This window comes from Canis aureus, chromosome 13 (assembly GCF_053574225.1).
Source record: "Canis aureus isolate CA01 chromosome 13, VMU_Caureus_v.1.0, whole genome shotgun sequence".
In the NCBI taxonomy this organism is placed as follows: domain Eukaryota; kingdom Metazoa; phylum Chordata; class Mammalia; order Carnivora; family Canidae; genus Canis; species Canis aureus.
This window is the reverse complement of record NC_135623.1, coordinates 15,210,888-15,232,181: the sequence shown is the minus strand read 5'-3', so window position 1 is coordinate 15,232,181 and position 21,294 is coordinate 15,210,888. Positions and strand designations below refer to the sequence as shown.

General features: G+C 37.7%; 1 protein-coding gene and 1 non-coding gene across 5 annotated transcripts in view; both read left to right on the top strand.

Moving 5' to 3' along the window:
- Window positions 1–21,294, top strand: part of ZYG11B (zyg-11 family member B, cell cycle regulator) — an 86,833-nt gene that overhangs the window by 59,353 nt on the left and 6,186 nt on the right. For all 4 annotated transcript variants that reach the window (XM_077844889.1, XM_077844891.1, XM_077844888.1 and 1 more), the window contains 5 exons: window positions 261–422; window positions 532–579; window positions 8,249–8,446; window positions 8,584–8,636; window positions 10,177–10,274. In XM_077844889.1, the coding sequence (XP_077701015.1) occupies window positions 261–422; window positions 532–579; window positions 8,249–8,446; window positions 8,584–8,636; window positions 10,177–10,274 (559 nt within the window). The remainder of the gene's footprint in view (window positions 1–260; window positions 423–531; window positions 580–8,248; window positions 8,447–8,583; window positions 8,637–10,176; window positions 10,275–21,294) is intronic.
- On the top strand, window positions 16,280–16,386 carry LOC144282779 (U6 spliceosomal RNA). The gene has a single exon (XR_013351221.1). It is a non-coding gene; the product is annotated as a U6 spliceosomal RNA (small nuclear RNA).

Genomic DNA, 21,294 nt, shown 5'->3' with positions numbered 1-21,294 from the left:
AGATTTAATCATTTTGCTTTTTATTTTATTTACACGGTATTAGATTATAGGTATCATCAGAGTGATAAAATATTTCTGAAGATCCCTTACTTTTTTCTTGTTGAAGGAAAAATCTAATCTAAGAAGCTGTTTCTTGTACGTAAAATAACCTTTATAGGAAATGTTTTAAGCCATGAGACCAATCCTCATGACATCATTATCCCTACTAATTATAATAAGAGTTTCATGATGAGAAATTCATTTTATTTTCCTTCTTTCAGCAACTTCTTCAAATAGTGAAGCAAAAAACCAATCAAAATTCAGTGGACACCACTTTGAAGTTTACTTTGAGTGCACTTTGGAACCTCACAGATGAATCTCCAACCACTTGCAGACATTTTATTGAAAACCAAGGGTTAGAACTCTTCATGCGGGTTCTAGAGGTTAGAATGGGAATTTAGCCTATAGTTTTGCCATTGCTTGATTGATTTAAGTATTCACTTACCATATTTGATTCTTTAGGTAGTTATAGGTTTCTCTTTCTTTTTATAGTCTTTCCCAACTGAGTCATCCATTCAACAGAAAGTCCTAGGACTTTTGGTAAGATATAAACATTTCCTGCTAAATTCCAAGGTGTAATTAATTCTTCTTCTTCTGAGGCAATACACTGAAAGTTGTTTTTTGGGACATTTGGGTGGTGTAGTTGGTTAAGTGACTAATGCTTGGTTTCAGCTCAGGTTGATCCTCAGGATTGTGAGATTGAACCTCATGTGGGGTTCCATGCTCAGCACAGAGTCCACTTAGGTTTCTCTCTCCCTTTGCCCTTCAACCACCCCCTTACCCTGACTCTCTCTCAAATAAATCTGAAAAAGGAAAAAAAGTTGCTTCTCTATTTGTAAACACCTAATGACATTAGAAAATATACACAATATAATAAAATAAGAAAAGTAGACTCTAAGCAATGCGTACACTTAAGATTCTCAACACATGAAAAGGAAAAACATGTTATATACTTTATTATATATATTTTTTGGTATAATACAAAGCTTCACTGTGAACAATTTTACTTTTATAAACAGAAGAAAAAATCTCATGAAAAAATGTCTCTAACTGAGGTGCCTGGGTGGCTTAGTCAATTAGGCATCAGACTCTTGATTTCAGTTCATAACATGATCTCAGGGTTATGGGATTGAGCCCTGTGCCTGACTCCATGCTTGGCAAGGAGTCTGCATGGGATTCTCTCTCTCCCTCTCCCTTTGCCCCTCACCCGCCCCCATGCAAATAAATAAACAAACAAACAAACAAAGAAATAAATGATTAATCTTTTTAAAAATGTCACCAACCTATGCATATTCTTACATGCTGTGTCTGGTAATTAATAATCACTACTTAAAAGACTGCTTAACAAATTAGACATTTCATAAATATATTGGATATAGATTAAAGGGAGCCCTGTAGGATTTTGAGGCAAAAGTGAAGAATCAAATATTTCATTAATTTTAATCACTACAATAGGAAAAGTGCCTGTGTGGTAAAAGCTGTTTTAGAGTAGACCTCTCTGCTCTTGAGGAATTAGATAATAGAAGGCATAGATGAATGAGTAAAAAATGATATAGATTTAATGTTTGTTTTACAGATGTAAGAGTATGAAATATTGAACAATGAGTGGATTTTTGGGAAAGCTAAGGGCTGGCATTTAAAGAATTATAGTGAATTATCTATTCACTATAGCTTTAGCTATATAAGTAGAAAATATAAAAAGACCTAAATGCCCAGAAATTGGGAAGTATTAAATAGATCATAGTATTTGATCATTTTATTCAGGATTCACAGGATTATTAGATACAAAAATTGGTTCATGTCACTCAAGAGGAGAAGTGGAGTTTAAGTATTTAGAGAGTTTTCATAGGGCTTTAAAATTGCTTTTTTTTTTAAATTCCAAAAAGAATACATGCTTTTATAACTAACAAAATAGTACAGAAGTGTATTTAAAAAGCTTAAGGCTCTATCCCCAGCCTCCAATCACTACTTTGATTAGAATCCTTTGGAATTTATTGAGACTTGTTTATGGCCCAGAATATGATCTATCTCAGTAAATGTTCCATGTGCACTTGAGAAGAATGTGTATGTTCTTAATATAATGTCCTATAAATGTCAGTCAGTCTAGTTGGTTGTTATTGTTCAAGAATCCTTACTGATTTTCTGCCTGCTTGTTCTAGCAGTTATTGATAGGAATTTTGAGATCTTCAACTATAATTGTTGATTTATCTTTTTCTTCTACAGTTCTATCAATTTTTGCTTTGTGTATTTTGAGCTCTGTTACTAGGTTCTTAAGCTGTTAGAATTGTATGCCCTCTTGATTAAGTAATGAAATGACCTTCTTTATCCCTGGCAATATTCTTTACTTTGAAATCTCCTGTCTCCTTTAATATAGTCCTCCCAGCTTTCTTTTGACTAATATTAACTAATACTAATATTTCAATTCTTTTACTGTTAACATGTATATGCCTTTAATTTAAAGTGTGTTTCTTGAGGGCCACCTGGGTGGCTCAGTCAGTTCAGTGTCCAACTTTTGCTTTCAGATCAAGTCATGACTTCAGGATTATGAGATCGAGCCCCACATTGTTGGGCTCTGTGCTGGGCATGGAGCTTACTGAAGATTCTCTCCCCCCCTGCCCCTCCTTCCAGATGTGTCACACACACACATACATATACACACCTACACGCACACGGTCTTTCTCTCTCTCAAAAAAAAAAAATGTGTTTCTTGTAGACAGCTGTGTACTTTGCATCTTACTATTTTATCTGGTCTAAAAATCTTTTTATTTGGGCTATTTAGATCATTTACATTTATTTTATTTTATTATTATTATTATTTTTTAAAATTTTATTTATTTATGATAGAGAGAGAGAGAGAGGCGGAGACATAGGCAGAGAGAGAAGCAGGCTCCATGCACCAGGAGCCCGATATGGGATTCGATCCCGGGTCTCCAGGATCGCGCCCTGGGCCAAAGGCAGGCGCTAAACCGCTGTGCCACCCAGGGATCCCTATTTTATTATTTTTTAAAAGATTTTATTTATTTATACATGAGAGACACAGAGAGAGAAGCAGAGACATAGGCAGAGGGAGAAGCAGACTCCCTGCAAGGAGTCCAGTTTGGGACCCGATCCTGGACTCCAGGATCATGCCCTGAGCCAAGGCAGATGCTCAACCATTGAGCTACCCAGGTGTCCCTACAAATAATTTTTTTTAACCTTCATCTTTGAAAGGCATCTTTGCCAGATATAGAATTCTAAGTTGACTTTAAAGATACTGATTACCTTTTTTCTTACTTTCATTTTCAATGAAAATTTTAATGTCATTATTATCTTTATTCTTCTCTATGTACATGATTTTTCCTCTGGCTACTTTTAAGATATAGATTAGCAATGATTTTGAGTAATGTGATTATGATGTGTCTTGATGTAATTTACATCCGTGGTTCCTGTATTTGGGATTCATTGAGCTTCTTGATCTATAGGTTTATAGTTTCATCAGGTTTGAAAAGTTTTTGGCCATTATTTCTTCAAAAAAATTTTTTTTGTACTGCTCTTCTTGCCCCCAACTCACTGGAGACTTTGAGACTACAGTTTCTCATATATTAAATTGCCTGAAATTGTCTCATAATTCATTGGTGCTCTTAATTTTCTTTGTTCATTTTTCTGTGTACGTTCCAATTTGGATAGTTTCCATTGCTGTGCCTTCTAATTCAGTAATCATTTCTTCTGCAATGTCTAATTTGCTATTAATACCATCCAATGGATTTTATTTATTTATTTATTTATTTATTTACTTACTTACTTACTTACTTACTTACTTACTTATGATAGTCACAGAGAGAGAGAGGCAAAGACACAGGCAGAGGGAGAAGCAGGCTCCATGCACCGGGAGCCTGATATGGGATTCGATCCCGGGTCTCCAGGATCGCGCCCTGGGCCAAAGGCAGGCGCCAAACCGCTGCGCCACCCAGGGATCCCTCCAGTGGATTTTTTAAAAATCTTAGACATTGTCATTTTCTTCTCTAGAAGTTCAGTTTGGGTCTTTATTATATCTTTCATGTTTCTGCTTAACTTTTGAACGTAAGAAATACAATAACTGTTTCACCATTCTACTCTGCTAATTATAGCACCTGTGTCACTTACGGGTAAATTTTTATCATTTCCTGCTCTCAGATGGTTTCAATGGTGTTCTCTGTGGCTCTCTGGATTCTGTCTCTGTGTAGTTCTCATCTACCTGGCATTCTGTCCTATGAATTGCCTTGGTCTCCCTGAACTCTCAGCTCCATCTCTTCAACTCCATGGGTTCTGCTTCAGTTCTACATCCATATGCCACAGCCTAGGAACTCAAAGCAGATCTCACCTTGTTTTCCATATCTAAAGGTCAATATATCTTATTACCTAATGTCCAGTGTCTTGAAAACTTGTTTGATGTTTGTTTTTCCAGTTGTTTCAGATAGAAAAGTAACTCTGGCCCCCTTTACTTCATTTTGGCCAGAAGTAGGTATCCTCATTAGTCTTCCATCAAATAGAATTAAAAAAGAGAAATGTGTCTTTTCTATTTACCTACATATTTCTTTTAGTGTAGGTATGCTGGCAATGAATTTTCCACTCAGGTTTTGTTTGTATAAAAAAGAACCTTGCTTTATTTTCAAAAGATACATGTCTTAAAAAAAAAAAAAGGACATGGGATATCTGCTGGCTATTGAGATTTAAATGGACATTGTTTTTTTCTTTTGGATTTTTGGCTTATGATTTTCATCAAATTTGGAACAATTTTGGCCCTTATTTCTTTAAATATATATGTGGGTTGTTTTGTTTTGCTTTGTTTTGTTTTGCTTTGGTACCCTGTCTCATCTCCTCTTTCTGGGACTCCAATAAAAGGTATGTGATTGGGATCCCTGGGTGGCTTAGTGGTTTGGCGCCTGCCTTTGTCCCAGGGCGTGATCCTGGAGTCCCGGGATCGAGTCCCGCATCAGGCTTCCTGTATGGAGCCTGCTTCTCCTCTGTGTCTCTGCCATTCCCTCTCTCTCTCTCTCATGAATAAATAAATAAAATCTTTAAAAAAAAAAAAAAGGTATGTGAGATTGCTTATTATTGTCTCATTGGTTGCGAAATAACCTACTGGCCTTTCTCCCAGTTTTTTTTTTCTTTCTGTGCTTTGGCTTGGATGTTTCCTATTGCTATGATTTTTATTTCACTAGGGGTTTTTTTTCCTGAAGCATCTCATCTGTTGCTAATTTCATCTGGCATATTTTTCATTTCAGATTATATGTATCCTTTTTATTTCTAGAAGCTACATTTAAATCTTTTTTTATAGCTTCATTTTCTCTCTTCACATTTATCTTTTCCTTTCATCCTGAATCATATTTATAACATTTGTAGTAGCTGATTTAAGTCTTTGTATGCTAAGTCTATTATCCCTGTCATTTCTGAGTCCATTTTTAGTGATTAATTTTTCTCTTGGTTTTGGATCATATATATATATTTTTTGGATCATATTTTCCTGACTCTTTGTATGCCTGATAATTTTTTGGCTGGATGCCATTGTGGAATTTACATTGATTATCACTGGATTTTATTGTTTCTCTTTAAAGAGTCTTGGACTATTTTCTGGCATGCGGTTAAGCTCCTCACAGATCAAGTTGTTCTTTTCAAAGCTTATTTATTTGCTTTGTTATAGGGCTCCATATTAGACTTTATCCTAGAACTGATATATAATTTAGCTCCATTCCTATGCAATGCTTTGTTTACTATGTGATGTCTTCTCTCTGGCTCATGGGAATGTGAACTGTTCTAACCCTGTGTGATTGGGGATGTGTTCATGTATTGCTTTCTGATAGTTCTTTCCCTAGCCTCATGGAGTTTCACTGCCTCATTACTCAGCAAGATTTGAGGGAATCCCTCTATAGGTGTCTTTCTCTCTCTCTCTGGAGCTTTTTCCTTTCTAGTACTCTGTTCTACATATTTTTGCTGCCTTGGCCACCTTGATCACAGATCTTTGTCTCTTCAACTCAGCAACTTGGCAATATGGCAGTAACTGCCATATTCTCTTTCGGCTCTTTTTACTTGCACAGCAATCCTGGAAACTGCCCCATATGAGTACCTTCTCCCAGATATATACATGCTTATTTATATACCTGTTGTTCACTGTCAGAAAATAGTTCTCCATATATTTTTGTCTGGTTTTCTAATAACTTGTTTATGGCAGGAAAGAATGGCCATAATTTTTTTTTTAAGAACCTTATTTTTCCTTTAACTTATCTCTACCCCCACATGGAGTTCCAACTTAGAATCCCAAGATCAAGTATTGCATGCCCAGGGTGCATGGGTGGCTCAGTCGGTTAATGTCTGCCTTCGGCTTAGGTCATGATCCCAGGGTCCTGGGAGGGAGCCCTGCATTGGGCTCCCTGCTCAATGGGGAGTCTGCTTCCTCTCACTCTGCCACTTCTGCTTGTGCTCACTCATGAGTAAATAAATAAAATCTTAAAAAGAGTTGCAGCCATATGAGGTTTGGGGAGGGGAGTCTACTATTGTGTTTGATGATTCTTACTTATTATGGATTGTTTTCATTGCAAATTGTAACTTAGCACTGTGATGCATCATCTTCTGTGGGGCTTTAAGTTCAAAGTGTGTCCTTCTCATAGGGTCTTTGTTTCTTTACTTTCTTTCTTTTTTTTTTTTTTGGTCACTATAAGAATACTGTGGGGGCACCTGGGTGGCTCAGTGGTGAGCCTTTGGCTCAAGGCGTGATCCCCAGGTCCTGGGATCGAGTCACACATCAGTCTCCCCACAGGGAGCCTGCTTCTTCTCCCTCTGCCTATGTCTCTGCCTCTCTCTCTCTCTCTGTGTGTGTCTCTCATGAATAAATAAAATCTTTTAAAAAATCCTATGTGAAACATATGAATAGGGAAGAATATGAAAAATGAATGTGAAATCCCTTTTTTAGAGATTTTAGTTATTTATTTGAGAGGGCATGAGCAGAGGGAGAGGGAGAAGCAGATTCCCTGCTGAGCAGGGAGTCTGACATGGGGCTCGATCTCAGGACCCTGGAATCAAGACCCAAGCCAAAAGCAGATGCTTAACTGACTGAGCTACCCAGGCACCTCTTTTCTTTTTTAAAGATTTTATTCATTAGAGAGAGCATAAACAGTGGGGAGGGACAGAGAAGAAAGAAGAAGCAGACTCCCTGCTGAGCAGGGAGCCCATCTCAGGGCCGGTTCCCATGACCTGAGTTAAAGGCAGATGCTTAACCCACTGAGCCACCCAGGTGCCCCTGAAATGTCTTTTCTTATTTGAATATGTGAGATTAGAGAAGGGCAATGATTAACTGTTGATGCTGGTAGAAAATAGATTATACACATTTAAATAGATTATACACATTCAAAAACGCTTAGAGTTAAACTTGTCTCTTCTACCCTCACTCTTTTTCATATTGAAGAAGAAAACTTGTTAGTTCTTACAAAGTATATACTTGAAAGATGCCTTTCACTTTGATTTATTCTAGAATGACTTAAGTTGAGGGAGTGACTAGTCTCTTAACAATCAAAGGTTCAGGGTCTTGGTTCTTAAGAAATGGAATCAACATGTTAGGAGGAAAATTACTATTTCATAGTAGATCAAATGAAGTTTAAAGAATGAGGATTAATCTCCAGAGTAGTAAGTTAGATGTTACATCCTTTGGAAGATCAACCTTTGGAAGATCATCCTTTGGAAGATCAACCTTTTTTTTTTTTTTTTTTTTTTCTGGGGCTTTATTTTAATTTTTTTTCTTTTTAAGATGCTACATAGTCAAACAGAATTGGATTGGTCTTTTATGGCATAAATTGGAAGCCACCGGGGGATCCCTGGGTGGCGCAGCAGTTTGGCGCCTGCCTTTGGCCCAGGGCGCGATCCTGGAGACCCGGGATCGAATCCCACATTGGGCTCCCGGTGCATGGAGCCTGCTTCTCCCTCTGCCTGTGTCTCTGCCTCTCTCTCTCTCACTGTGTGCCTATCATAAATAAAAATAAATAAATAAATAAATAAATTGGAAGCCACCTCAGTTGTTTCCCGTGTGAATAGAGGTGTTGTTATGTACTTCCAAGGGAAGCCATTCTAAGATTGCAATGATTTAAACATGTATTGGCATATGCACAAAAGGTGAAGTTATTTTAGTAGAGCAGGATTTTTCTTAGAATGCAGAGGATCATATTCATATGACTTTAATTTTTATATCTTCTTTTTTTTCCAGAATAATATAGCTGAAGTACAAGAATTGCATTCTGAATTAATGTGGAAAGATTTTATAGACCACATCAGTAGCCTCCTACATAGTGTTGAAGTGGAAGTTAGTTACTTCGCAGCTGGAATTATTGCCCATTTAATATCTAGAGGGGAACAAGCTTGGACATTGAGCCGTAGCCAGAGGAATTCTCTTCTGGATGATCTGGTAGGGTCATTTGGTATTTTCTAGAAGCATACAAACAGCATTAATAATAGTTAAACGATACTATCAGAGTCTCATATGCAATAATGCAGTGCCAAATAAATATTGTATTTTTTGTGTGTATGTCTTATGTCTTGCAGCATTCAGCTATTTTGAAATGGCCAACTCCAGAGTGTGAGATGGTAGCATACAGGTAATTAGCAAGAAAACTAATATAAAGCTAGTAACTGTCATTTTGCTTGCTTAGAGATCATTCTTACTAGATGTATAATGCATTTTCCCTCAGGCATCTATCCTTTTATTGGCTTTTAAAAAGATCAAAGTATTTTTACTTTTTTCTGCTACCTATTATTCATTAATTCTTCCTTCATTCCACATTTATTGAAGCCAAGTGCCAAGGACTTGTTCTGTGCTCTTGAAATTCAAAGATGAGTAAGATATGTTGCCTACACAGTAGAACCTTACAGCTGGGATGCCTGGGTAGCACAGTCAGTTGCGTGTCCAACTCTTGGTTTCAGCTCAGGTTGTGATCTCAGGGTTGTGAGTTTGAGCTGTGAGGAGCCAGGGTGGGGTCTGCTTGAGATTTTCTCTCCCCCTCTGTCCTTCCCATTCATGCTTTCACTCTCAAATAAGTCTTTTTTTAAGAAAATAAAAGAACCTTACAGTCTAGTGAGGGACAACAAAATGTGAATCAGATATAATTCACTGTTAAGCTAGTTATATGAATAGAATTCTATGAAAGTAAAGATGACAAAACTTAAATGCACTGGAAAGTGGTAAAAAGCTTCTAGAAGAAGTAGATTATGAGCTGAGTTTTGAGAGATAACTAAGGGGCAGGAGATTTTAGGAAGAAGAAATATGTGTTAATGAAAAGAGGTCCAGGATAAGATGACACATTGAAAGGACTAGAAGTAGCAGTAGGTTAGTTTGGGGAAACAGTTTATAATAATTTCTTAAGGTGCATATAGGATGTCTAACTCTTTATGACAACTAGGTGACTTGATAGCTAAGTTACAGATTACCTGAAGTACTCCATATTGCTACATAAATAATATTATTCTATCTTATTTTTGTTCTCTACTTCATAAATGCTGATACTGCCAACATTTTTGATTCCCCCAACTTGTGTTCTACCTATTTGGACCAGAAGACCAGTAAAAATAGGCTAATTCTAGACTGTCATGGTGTTCTCTATCAGTTTGTTATCAACTGACTTCTCCTTATCTAAGTTTCCAAATCAAGGTCTGCTACTCTTCAAATGTTTATCTTCAAGACCAAAGAAAAAAGTCCTTTTTTTTTAAAAAAAGAAAAAGATTTTTATTTATTTATTTAAGAGAGAGCATGAGCAGAGGGAGGGATGGAGTGAAAAGCAGACTCTCCCTGAGCAGGGTGTCTGGTTGGGGGGCTCGATCCCTGAAACCTGGGATCATGACCTCAACCAAAGGCAGACGCTTAACTGAGCCACCCAGGTGCCCCCAAAAGAGTAATTTTGAAAAAAAAAAATACTTTTGTTAGTACCTTGTTCTGATCACTTTCCATCTTTTGTACCAAGACTTTTATCCAAATATACTTCTTTCTCAAATGGCTAAGACAAAGAAAAGATGTTCTGTGGTTCACTTATATTAGTATAATGGTAGGATGAAATTTCTAGAATGAAAAGCTTAGGAATTATTGCTTTAGAAAATGACACTAAGTATAGGATATAACTTTTCTCTTATCTTTTGAAATTTTAGGTCCTTTAATCCATTTTTCCCATTACTTGGCTGTTTTACAACACCAGGAGTCCAGCTATGGGCAGTTTGGGCCATGCAACATGTCTGCAGCAAGAATCGTATGTACCAAAAAGAACTATGCTTTTCTTTTTCCGGTGAAATTCTCTTTAGACAGGAAAACCATTTTTAAATAGTATATTGAAGTGATTTTTTTAAGGACACAGATTTTAAAAGATACAGTATAAGAGAATCTTCAGGGGTGCCTGGCTGGCTCAGTCATTAGAGCATGTGACTCATGATCTCAGAGTCATGAGTTCAAGCCCCACATTGGGCAGCGAGATTACTTAAAAAGAGAGAGAATGTTAGAGTATAAACTAAATTTATTCTTTTAGAATTAGCTTAGTAACACTAGATACTGAATGACACTGAATGAGGCACTGTTCTGACCTCATGGAATATGAAGATTAGGAGCCTACAGTGGACCCATAGGCTAAGCAAAAATTTTATGGTGATCCAATGTTTATGGTTCATTCCAGTGCCCAACCCTCATCTATGTAAAATTCCATTGTTTAAGACATTGCTCTCAGCACCCATGGTCTCTAGAGTAGCAAGAATTTAAACTTTTTTTTTTTTTAAGATTTTATTTATTTATTCATGAGAGAGAGAGAGAGAGAGGCAGAGACACAGGCAGAGAGAGAAGCAGGCTCCATACAGGGAGCCCGTCGTGGGACTCAATCCGGGCACTCCAGGATCATGCCCTGAGCCAAAGGCAAACTGCTTAACCCGGGCGTCCCTAGAGTAGCAAGAATTTAGATCAGATTCTGTATCACTCTTTTGAAGGTTGTGCTACAACTCTTTGGTTGGTTGTTAGTAAAAACTTATTCCATAAATGATTTGAAATATTATACAAGAAACACTTTAATAGTAGAAACACTTTAATTGAGTATTAATTACAATATTTGAAATTAGAAATCAAGATCAAGAAAAAAAAAGAAATCAAGATCAAGGAAAAATAATTTGAAAAGGAATTTAAAGTCTATAAGGAAAATAGTAGAATATAAATATGTAGACCATACATGGTGATTCATGTTCTTTTTGTGATGCGCTGCAAATAATCAGCTACATGATTCTCTTTCTATATAAGGAGGAAAAACCATTCCGTATCCTCATAGGGAGATAAATTTTTTTTATAGGACCTCAATAGGGATGATATTAAAAACGGCCTCAACATGAGCGTTATTTTTAACAATAGTATTGTAAGAAATAGCAGTAACATTTTATTAGATACTTTCTTACTCTTTGCTGAAAATTCAGTGCATACTTCAAAAAGACAACTCAGTAAAAGCTCTTTTATGTCCAGTTGGTAGGGGAGGAGGGTTTAGGGAATGGGATGTGACATATAAAACTGCTTTGTTCTCAACTAAACTTCTACCTAGAAGCTTTTCTGACCCTTTCTACTAATTTCCCAGTTCATTTATAAACATAAGCTGCCTGTGATAGAAAAATTTCCTTTTTTTATCCCTACAGGTTCTGAGAACTCTCTAGTTTTTTTAACGGCCTGTCCCATGGTATACTCAGCCTCTAATCTCTAGGCTTTTTTCCTCGTTACTCAAGGAATGGACTTTTCACAGTTTTATAAGAGAAAATAAAACATAACAAAGAATAGTGTATTTTCATAGAAGTGTTTATTATTCTGACTACTTTTTAGGTATAGGTGTTCTTTTAAGTTTACTCTGTGGATTGGCCACTCTGAAAAATTTATTCTAAAATGGACTGTAGGGGCACCTGGTGGCTCAGTTGATTGAGCATTTGCCTTCAGTTCAGGTTGTGATCCTGGAGTCCTGGGATCAAGTCTCACATTGGGCTCCCTGCTCCATGGGGAGCCTGCTTCTCCCTCTGCCTCTGCCTTTCTCTGTCTCTCTGTCTCTCATGAATAAATAAATAAAATCTTAAAAAAAACACCCGGGTGGCTTAGTGGTTGAACATCTACCTTCGGCCAAGGGCATGGTCCCTGGTCCCTGGGTCCTGGGATTAAGCCCTGCATCGGGCTCCTTGCATGGAGCCTGCTTCTCCCTCTGCCTGTGTCTCTGCCTCTCTGTCTCTCATGCATTAAAAAAAAATGTATTTGAAAAAAAATTAAAAATTAAAAAAATAAAATGCACTGTAGATGGGGGTGCCTGGCTGTCTCAGTTGGTAGAGCATGTAACTCTTGATCTTGAGGTTGTAAGTTCAAGCCCCACATTAGGTGTGGAGATTACTTAAAAAAAAAAAAAAACTAATATAAACTAATTAAATTAAAATAAAATAAATAAAATGCACTGTAGGGGCACCTAGGTGGCTCAGTAAGTACAGCATGAGACTCTTGATCATAGGTTGAAGCCCTCCAATGGGAATAGGGATTACTTAAAAAAAAAAAAAAAAAGACAATGAGTAAAATGCACTGTATTTGGTGAATGTTAGAGTATTTTATCTCCAGCTCAGTTCAGGTTTCTGCATTCTTGCTTCCCAGGCTTATTTTGTTTATATTTAAATAGAACTGACTTCTCAGTTTGCATTGAGAGTTCTAATGCTGTTTACAACTTTTAATAATTAAGAGATAGTATGGCATAGAAGTTAAGTGCACATAGGGGTCTACCTGGATTCAAATCATGTTGCAGCCAACCTAGGCAAATTATTAAGCCTAGGATCTCATTTTTCATATTTGTTAAATGGGAATAATAATAGTACCTATTTCAGACATTGTGATGAGCGTTTTCCCATATTTTAGAAAGTTTTTTAACATGATTTTTAATAATCACATAATCTTTATTGTATGACGTGTTAATTTCCTAGTACTCATAACAGAGTTCCACATCCGGTGACTTAAAACAACAGGAATGTTTATCTCTCAGTTCTGGAGGCTAGAAGTCTAAAATCACGGTGTTATTAGGGCCATGTTTTCTCTGACAGCTGTAGGGGAGGGTTCTTCCTTGCTTCTAGCTTCTGGTATGTGCTGCCAACCCTTGGCATCCCTTTGCTTGTAAATGCATCACTCCTGTCAGATAACCATCTTCTTCTTGTGTGTCTTTACACTGTTTTCTATATCTGTGTTCAAATCTCCCCTTTTCATCAAAGAACACCAGTCCTATTATATTAAGGTCCACCCTAATAACTTCATCTTAACTACAGTAGGAACAACTCTATTTCCAAATAAGGTCGCATTCTGAAATACTGGAGATTAGTAGGACTTTAACCTCTCTTTTTAGGAGACATAGTTCAACCCTTAACATATGCCTCTATACTTAATAATAAATGAATGTAGGAGTAATTTATTTATTTAATTTTTTTTAGGAGTAATTTAAATAGCAACTTCCCTATTGATAAACATTTAAGTAGTCTACCTTTTTAATTTTAAAATTATATCCAAACATTTGTTTGAGTAAGAGATCTTCATCACACTATTATTTACAATAGCAAATAACTCTAACCAAGTGATCCAGCAATAGAGAAATGTTAAATAATGTTGAAATAACCAGACAGTAGTATATTTGCATGTTATTATAAGTGAAAAAGACATGATAGAAAATTATATAAGTAGAAACTTACACTCTCGGAGCCATGACATAGTCACTTATACGAGACTAGCCCTCTAGCCATTTGTAATAGGAAATGTGGGGTAGGAAAGATTCAAAACAAGTTTTTCTAGGCATTATGCAGAAGGAAGCAAAGATTCCCATCCCTGAAAGAGAACCAAGTATACAGTGCGGCAATTTCATTGAACTGAGGAGACAGAAATCAAGAGTTTGGTATGATTGCGGTATGGGACAAAATTTATGGAATTTATGAGGCAAAGTAATGCAGAGATGACAGCTACATCTAGAAAGGCCTCCAGAAATCTTCCTAAGTGTTTCTTGAGTCTTTGGCTGATTAGTGAGCAGTGAATGCCTCGGGTAAGACTCCTTGAGGTTTAAGAAAGAACAAATACCAAGGAGATGCTAACCAAATAACACTTGGAGCTCACACAGGGTTTAGAAATACTAGAGTTCCAATACTGTTTGAAACTCTAGTATTAGAGTACTTAATAGCCCAGGCATTCAATATAGGTGGTAGAAAAGATTAAATGAGCCCTGAAATAAAGGCTTCTCTAGGACAGTCCTAACAAAGCTTAAAAACAAGTCTTGAAATAGCTAATGGTTAAGTTGCTCTGAAAATAAATTAACTTTTTTTCCCCAAAATTTTAATTTAAATTCTAGTTAGTTAACACATAGTGTAATACTGGTTTTAGGAGTAGAATTTAATGATTCATCACTTACATATAGCTCCCAGGGTTCATCACAAGTGCCCTCCTTAATACCCATTACCCATGTAGCTCAACCCCCTTCTACCTCCCTGCGTCAACCGGTTTCCTCTGCTCTTTTTTTCCCCCTTCCATATGTTCATCTGTTTTGTTTCTTAAATTTCACATATGAGTGAAATCCTATAGTATTTGTCTTTCTCTGACTTAATTTGTCTAGTATAATACAGTCTAGCTCCATCCATGTCATGGCAAATGGCAAGATTTCATTACTTTTGATGGCTGAGTAATATTCCAGTGTGTGTGTGTGTATGTGTATGTGTGTGTATTGCATCTTCTTTATGCATTCATTAGTTGATGGGCCCTTACACTCTTTTCATAGTTTGGCTATTGTTAATAAGGCTGCTATAAATATCAGGGTGTATGCACCCCTGGAATGTATTTTTGTATACTTCTGGTAAATACCTAGTAGTGCAATTGCTTGATCATAGGGTAGTTCTATTTTTGACTTTTTGAGGAACCTCTGTACTGTTTTCCAGAGTGGTTGCACCAGTTTGCATTCCCACCAACAATGTAAGAGGGCTCTTCTTTCTCTGTATTCTTGCCAACATCTGTTGCTTCCTGTGGTGTTAATTGTAGCCATTCCGATAGGTGTGAGTTGCTGTCTCATTGTGGTTTTGATTTGTATTTCCTTTAGGATGAGTGATGTTGAGCATGTTCTCACTTGTATGTTAGCCATCTGAATGTCTTCTTTGGCAAAGTGTCTCTTCATGTCTTCTGCCCATTTCTTAACTGGATTATTTGTTTTTTGGGTGTTGAGTTTGATAAGTTCTTTTTAGATTTTGGATACTAACCCTTTATCAGATACGTCATTTGCAAATGTCTTCTCCCATTCCATAGGCTTTTCGTTTTGTTGTTTTCTGCACTATGCAGAAGCTTTTTATCTTGATGAAGTCCCAGTAGGTAATTTTTGCTTTTATTTCCTTTGCCCCCAGTGACATGTCTAGTAACAAGTTGCTTGAACTGAGGTCAAAGAGGTTGCTGCCTGTGTTCTCCTCCAGGATTCTGATAGTTTCCTGTCTCACATTTAGGTCCCTCATCTATTTTGAATTTATTTTTGTGTGTAGTGTAAGAAAGTAGTATAGTTTTCTCAATACGATTTGTTTTTGTGTGTGTATTTTTTTAAATTTTTTTTATTGGTGTTCAATTTGCCAACATATAGCATAACACCCAGTTCTCATCCCGCCAAGTGGCCCGCTCAGTGCCCATCACCCAGTCACCCCAACTGCCTGCCCACCTCCCTTTCCACTACCTCTTGTTAGTTTCCCAGACTCAGCACCATTTGTTGAAGAGACTTTTCCATTGCATATTTTTTTCTGCTGTGTTGAAGATTAGTTGACCATATAATTGTGGGCAGCTAACTATTGTCAGAGAAAAACTAAGCACTCCTTTACAAAAAAAGATGACAAAATCTAGAAACTTAACATGTTTGATATCTGATAAAAGTTGCCACCTGGGTGGCTCAGTCTCTTCAGCATCTGGTCTTGGATTTCAGCTCATTTCATGATCTCAGGTTGTAACATTGAGTCCCATGTTGGGCTCTGTGCTCAGTGGGGCATCTTCTTGAGATTCTCTCCCTCTTCCTCTGCTGCTTCCCCTGCTTATACGCATGCATTTTCTCTCTCTCTCTCTCTCATAAATAAATAAATAAGTAAATAAGTAAATAAATAAAATCTTTTAAAAAATTGCTAGATGAAAGAAGAATCAGAAAAATGTGACCTATAACCAGGAGAAAAATCAGACGATTAAAGTAGACCCCAAGTGAATGGTAATAATAGAAAAGTAACTTAAGTGCTCACTTTGGCAGCACATATACTAATATTAGAAAGATAAAGAGAAGATTAGCATGGCCTATACACAAGAATGACACTTAAATTTGTCAAGTGTTCTATAGTTTTCATGCCTAGAACCATGATAATGTACCAGCAATAATCTTTTTTTTTTATAAATTTATTTTTTATTGGTGTTCAATTTGCCAACTTACAGAATAACACCCAGTGCTCATCCCGTCAAGTGCCCACCTCAGTGCCCACCACCCAGGCACCCCACCCCCCGCCCAACTACCCTTCCACCATACCTAGTTCATTTCCCAGAGTTAGGAGTCTTTCATGTTCTGTCTCCCTTTCTGATATTTCCCACTCATTTTTTCTCCTTTTCCCCTTATTTCGTTTTTTTGTTTTTTGATTTTTTAAATTTTAATTTATTTTATTTTTTTAATAAATTTCTTTTTATTGGTGTTCAATTTACCAACAAACAGAATAACACCCAGTGCTCATCCCATCAAGTGCCCCCCTCAGTGCCCGTCACCCATTCACCCCCACCCCCCGCCCTCCTCCCCTTCCACCACCCCTAGTTCGTTTCCCAGAGTTAGGAGTCTTTATGTTCTGTCTCCCTTTCTGATGTTTCCCACTTATTTTTCCCCCTTTCCCTTTATTTCCTTTCACTATTTTTTATATTCCCCAAATGAATGAGACCATATACGGTTTGTTCTTCTCCATTGACTTACTTCACTCAGCATAATACCCTCCAGTTCCATCCACCTCAAAGCAAATGGTGGGTATTTGTCGTTTCTAATGACTGAGTAATATTCCATTGTATACATAAACCACATCTTCTTTATCCATTCATCTTTCGATGGACACCGAGGCTCCATCCAGTTTGGCTATTGTGGCCATTGCTCCTATAAACATCGGGGTGCAGGTGTCCCGGCGTTTCATTGCATTTGTATCTTTGGGGTAAATCCCCAGCAGTGCAATTGCTGGGTCATAGGGCAGATCTATTTTTAACTCTTTGAGGAACCTCCACACAGTTTTCCAGAGTGGCTGCACCAGTTCACATTCCCACCAACAGTGCAGGAGGGTTCCCCTTTCTCCACATCCTCTCCAACATTTGTGGTTTCCTGCCTTGTTAATTTTCCTCATTCTCACTGGTGTGAGGTGGTATCTCATTGTGGTTTTGATTTGTATTTCCCTGATGGCAAGTGATGCAGAGCATTTTCTCATGTACTTGTTGGCCATGTCTATGTCTTCCTCTGTGAGATTTCTCTTCATGTCTTTTGCCCATTTCATGATTGGATTGTTTGTTTCTTTGGTGTTGAGTTTAGTAAGTTCTTTATAGATCTTGGAAACTAGCCCTTTATCTGACACGTCATTTGCAAATATCTTCTCCCATTCTGTAGGTTGTCTTTTAGTTTTGTTGACTGTGTCCTTCTCTGTGCAAAAGCTTCTTATCTTGATGAAGTCCCAATAGTTCATTTTTGCTTTTGTTTCTTTTGCCTTCGTGGATGTATCTTGCAAGAAGTTACTGTGGCCGAGTTCAAAAAGGGTGTTGCCTGTGTTCTCCTCTAGGATTTTGATGGAATCTTGTCTCACATTTAGATCTTTCATCCATTTTGAGTTTATCTTTGTATGGTGCAAGAGAGTGGTCTAGTTTCATTCTTCTGCATGTGGATGTCCAATATTCCCAGCACCATTTATTGAAGAGACTGTCTTTCTTCCAATGAATAGTCTTTCCTCCTTTATCAAATATTAGTTGAACATAAAGTTCAGGGTCCACTTCTGGGTTCTCTATTCTGTTCCATTGATCTATGTGACTGTTTTTGTGCCAGTACCACACTGTCTTGATGACCACAGCTTTGTTGTACAACCTGAAATCTGGCATTGGTATGCCCGCAGATTTGGTTTTCTTTTTTAAAATTCCCCCGGCTATTCGGGGTCTTTTCTGATTCCACACAAATCTTAACATAATTTGTTCTAACTCTCTGAAGAAAGTCCATGATATTTTGATAGGGATTGCATTAAACGTGTAACTTGCCCCGGGTAACATTGACATTTTCACAATATTAATTCTTCCACTCCATGAGCATGGAATATTTTTCCATCTCTTTGTGTCTTCCTCAATTTCCTTCAGAAGTGTTCTGTAGTTTTTAGGGTATAGATCCTTTACCTCTTTGGTTAGGTTTATTCCTAGGTATCTTATGCTTTTGGGTGCAATTGTAAATGGGATTGACTCCTTAAATTCTCTTTCTTCAGTCTCATTGTTAGTGTATAGAAATGCCACTGATTTCTGGGCATTTATTTTGTATCCTGCCACGCTACTAATTGCTGTATGAGTTCTAGCAATCTTGGGGTGGAGGCTTTTGGGTTTTCTTTATTTTTTTTAAGACTTTATTTATTTATTCATAGACACAGAGAAAGAGGGGCAGAGACCCAGACAGAGGGAGAAGCAGGCTCCACGCAGGGAGCCCGAAGTGGGACTCGATCCCGGGTCTCCAGGATCACACCCCAGGCCGCAGGCGGCACCAAACCGCTGCGCCACCAGGGCTGCCCCGCTTTTGGGTTTTCTATGTAGAGTATCATGTCATCGGCGAAGAGAGAGAGTTTGACTTCTTCTTTGCCTATTTGAATGCCTTTAATGTCTTTTTGTTGTCTGATTGCTGAGGCTAGGACTTCCAGTACTATGTTGAATAGCAGTGGTGAGAGTGGACATCCCTGTCTTGTTCCTGATCTTAGGGGAAAGGCTCCCAGTGCTTCCCCATTGAGAATGATATTTGCTGTGGGCTTTTCATAGATGGCTTTTAAGATGTCGAGGAATGTTCCCTCTATCCCTACGCTCTGAAGAGTTTTGATCAGGAATGGATGCTGTATTTTGTCAAATGCTTTCTCTGCATCTAATGAGAGGATCATATGGTTCTTGGTTTTTCTCTTGCTGATATGATGAATCACATTGAGTGTTTTACGAGTGTTGAACCAGCCTTGTGTCCCGGGGATAAATCCTACTTGGTCATGGTGAATAATCTTCTCAATGTACTGTTGGATCCTATTGGCTAGTATCTTGTTGAGAATTTTTGCATCCATGTTCATCAGGGATATTGGTCTGTAATTCTCCTTTTTGGTGGGGTCTTTGTCTGGTTTTGGAATTAAGGAGATGCTGGCCTCATAGAACGAATTTGGAAGTACTCCATCTCTTTCTATCTTTCCAAACAGCTTTAGTAGGATAGGTATGGTTTCTTCTTTAAACGTTTGATAGAATTCCCCTGGGAAGCCATCTGGCCCTGGACTTTTGTGTCTTGGGAGGTTTTGGATGACTGCTTCAATTTCCTCCCTGGTTATTGGCCTGTTCAGGTTTTCTATTTCTTCCTGTTCCAGTTTTGGTAGTTTGTGGCTTTCCAGGAATGCGTCCATTTCTTCTAGATTGCCTAATTTATTGGCGTATAGCTGTTCATAATATGTTTTTAAAATCGTTTGTATTTCCTTGGTGTTGGTAGTGATCTCTCCTTTCTCATTCATGATTTTATTAATTTGAGTCTTCTCTCTCTTCTTTTTAATAAGGCTGGCTAGTGGTTTATCCATCTTATTAATTCTTTCAAAGAACCAACTCCTGGTTCTGTTGATCTGTTCCACAGTTCTTCTGGTCTCAATTTCGTTGAGTTCTGTCGAATCTTAATTACCTCTCTTCTTCTGCTGGGTGTAGGATCTATCTGCTGTTTTTTCTCTAGCTCCTTTATGTGTAAGATTAGCTTTTGTATTTGAGTTCTTTCCAGTGTTTGAATGGATGCTTGTATTGCGATGTATTCCCCCTTATGACTGCTTTTGCTGCATCCCAAAGATTTTGAATGGTTGTATCTTCATTCTCATTAGTTTCCATGAATCTTTTTAATTCTTCCTTAATTTCCTGGTTGACCCTTTCATGTTTTAGCAGGATGGTCCTTAACCTCCACGTGTTTGTGGTCCTTCCAAACTTCTTGTTGTGATTTAGTTCTAATTTCAAGGCATTATGGTCTGAGAATATTCAGGGGACGATCCCAATCTTTTGGTATCGGTTCAGACCCGATTTGTGACCCAGTATGTGGTCTATTCTGGAGAAAGTTCCATGTGCACTTGAGAAGAATGTGTATTCCGTTGAGTTTGTATGTAAACTTCTGTAGATATCTGTGAAATCCATCTGGTCCAGTGTATCAGTTAAAGCTCTCGTTTCTTTGGAGATGTTGTGTTTAGAAGACCTATCGAGGGTAGAAAGCGCTAGATTGAAGTCACCAAGTATAAGTGTATTATTATCTAAGTATATCTTAACTTTGGTTATTAAGTCATTGATATATTTGGCAGCTCCCACATTTGGGGCATATATATTGAGGATTGTTAAGTCCTCTTGTTGGATAGATCCTTTAAGTATGAGATAGTGTCCCTCTTCATCTCTCACTACAGTCTTCGGGGTAAATTTTAGTTTATCTGATATGAGGATGGCTACCCCTGCTTTCTTTTGAGGACCATTTGAATGGTAAATGGTTCTCCAACCTTTTATTTTCAGGCTGTAGGTGTCCTTCTGTCTAAAATGAGTCTCTTGTAGACAGCAAATAGATGGGTCCTGCTTTTTTACCCAGTCTGACAGCCTGCGCGTTTTGATGGGGTCATTAAGCCCGTTCACGTTCCAAGTTACTATTGAAAGATATGAGTTTAGTGTCATCATGATATCTATTCAGGCCTTGTTTTTGTGGATTGTTCCACTGAACTTCTTCTTAAAGGGGAATTTGAAGAGTCCCCCTTAAAATTTCTTGCAGAGCTCGTTTGGAGGTCACATATTCTTTCAGTTCCTGCCTGTCTTGAAAGCTCTTTATCTCTCCTTCCATTTTGAATGAGAGCCTTGCTGGGTAAAGTATTCTTGGTTGCATGTTCTTCTCATTTAGGTCCCTGAATATATCCTGCCAGCCCTTTCTGGCCCGCCAGGTCTCTGTGGAGAGGTCTGCTGTTACCCTAATACTCCTCCCCATAAAAGTCAGGGATTTCTTGTCTCTTGCTGCTTTAAGGATC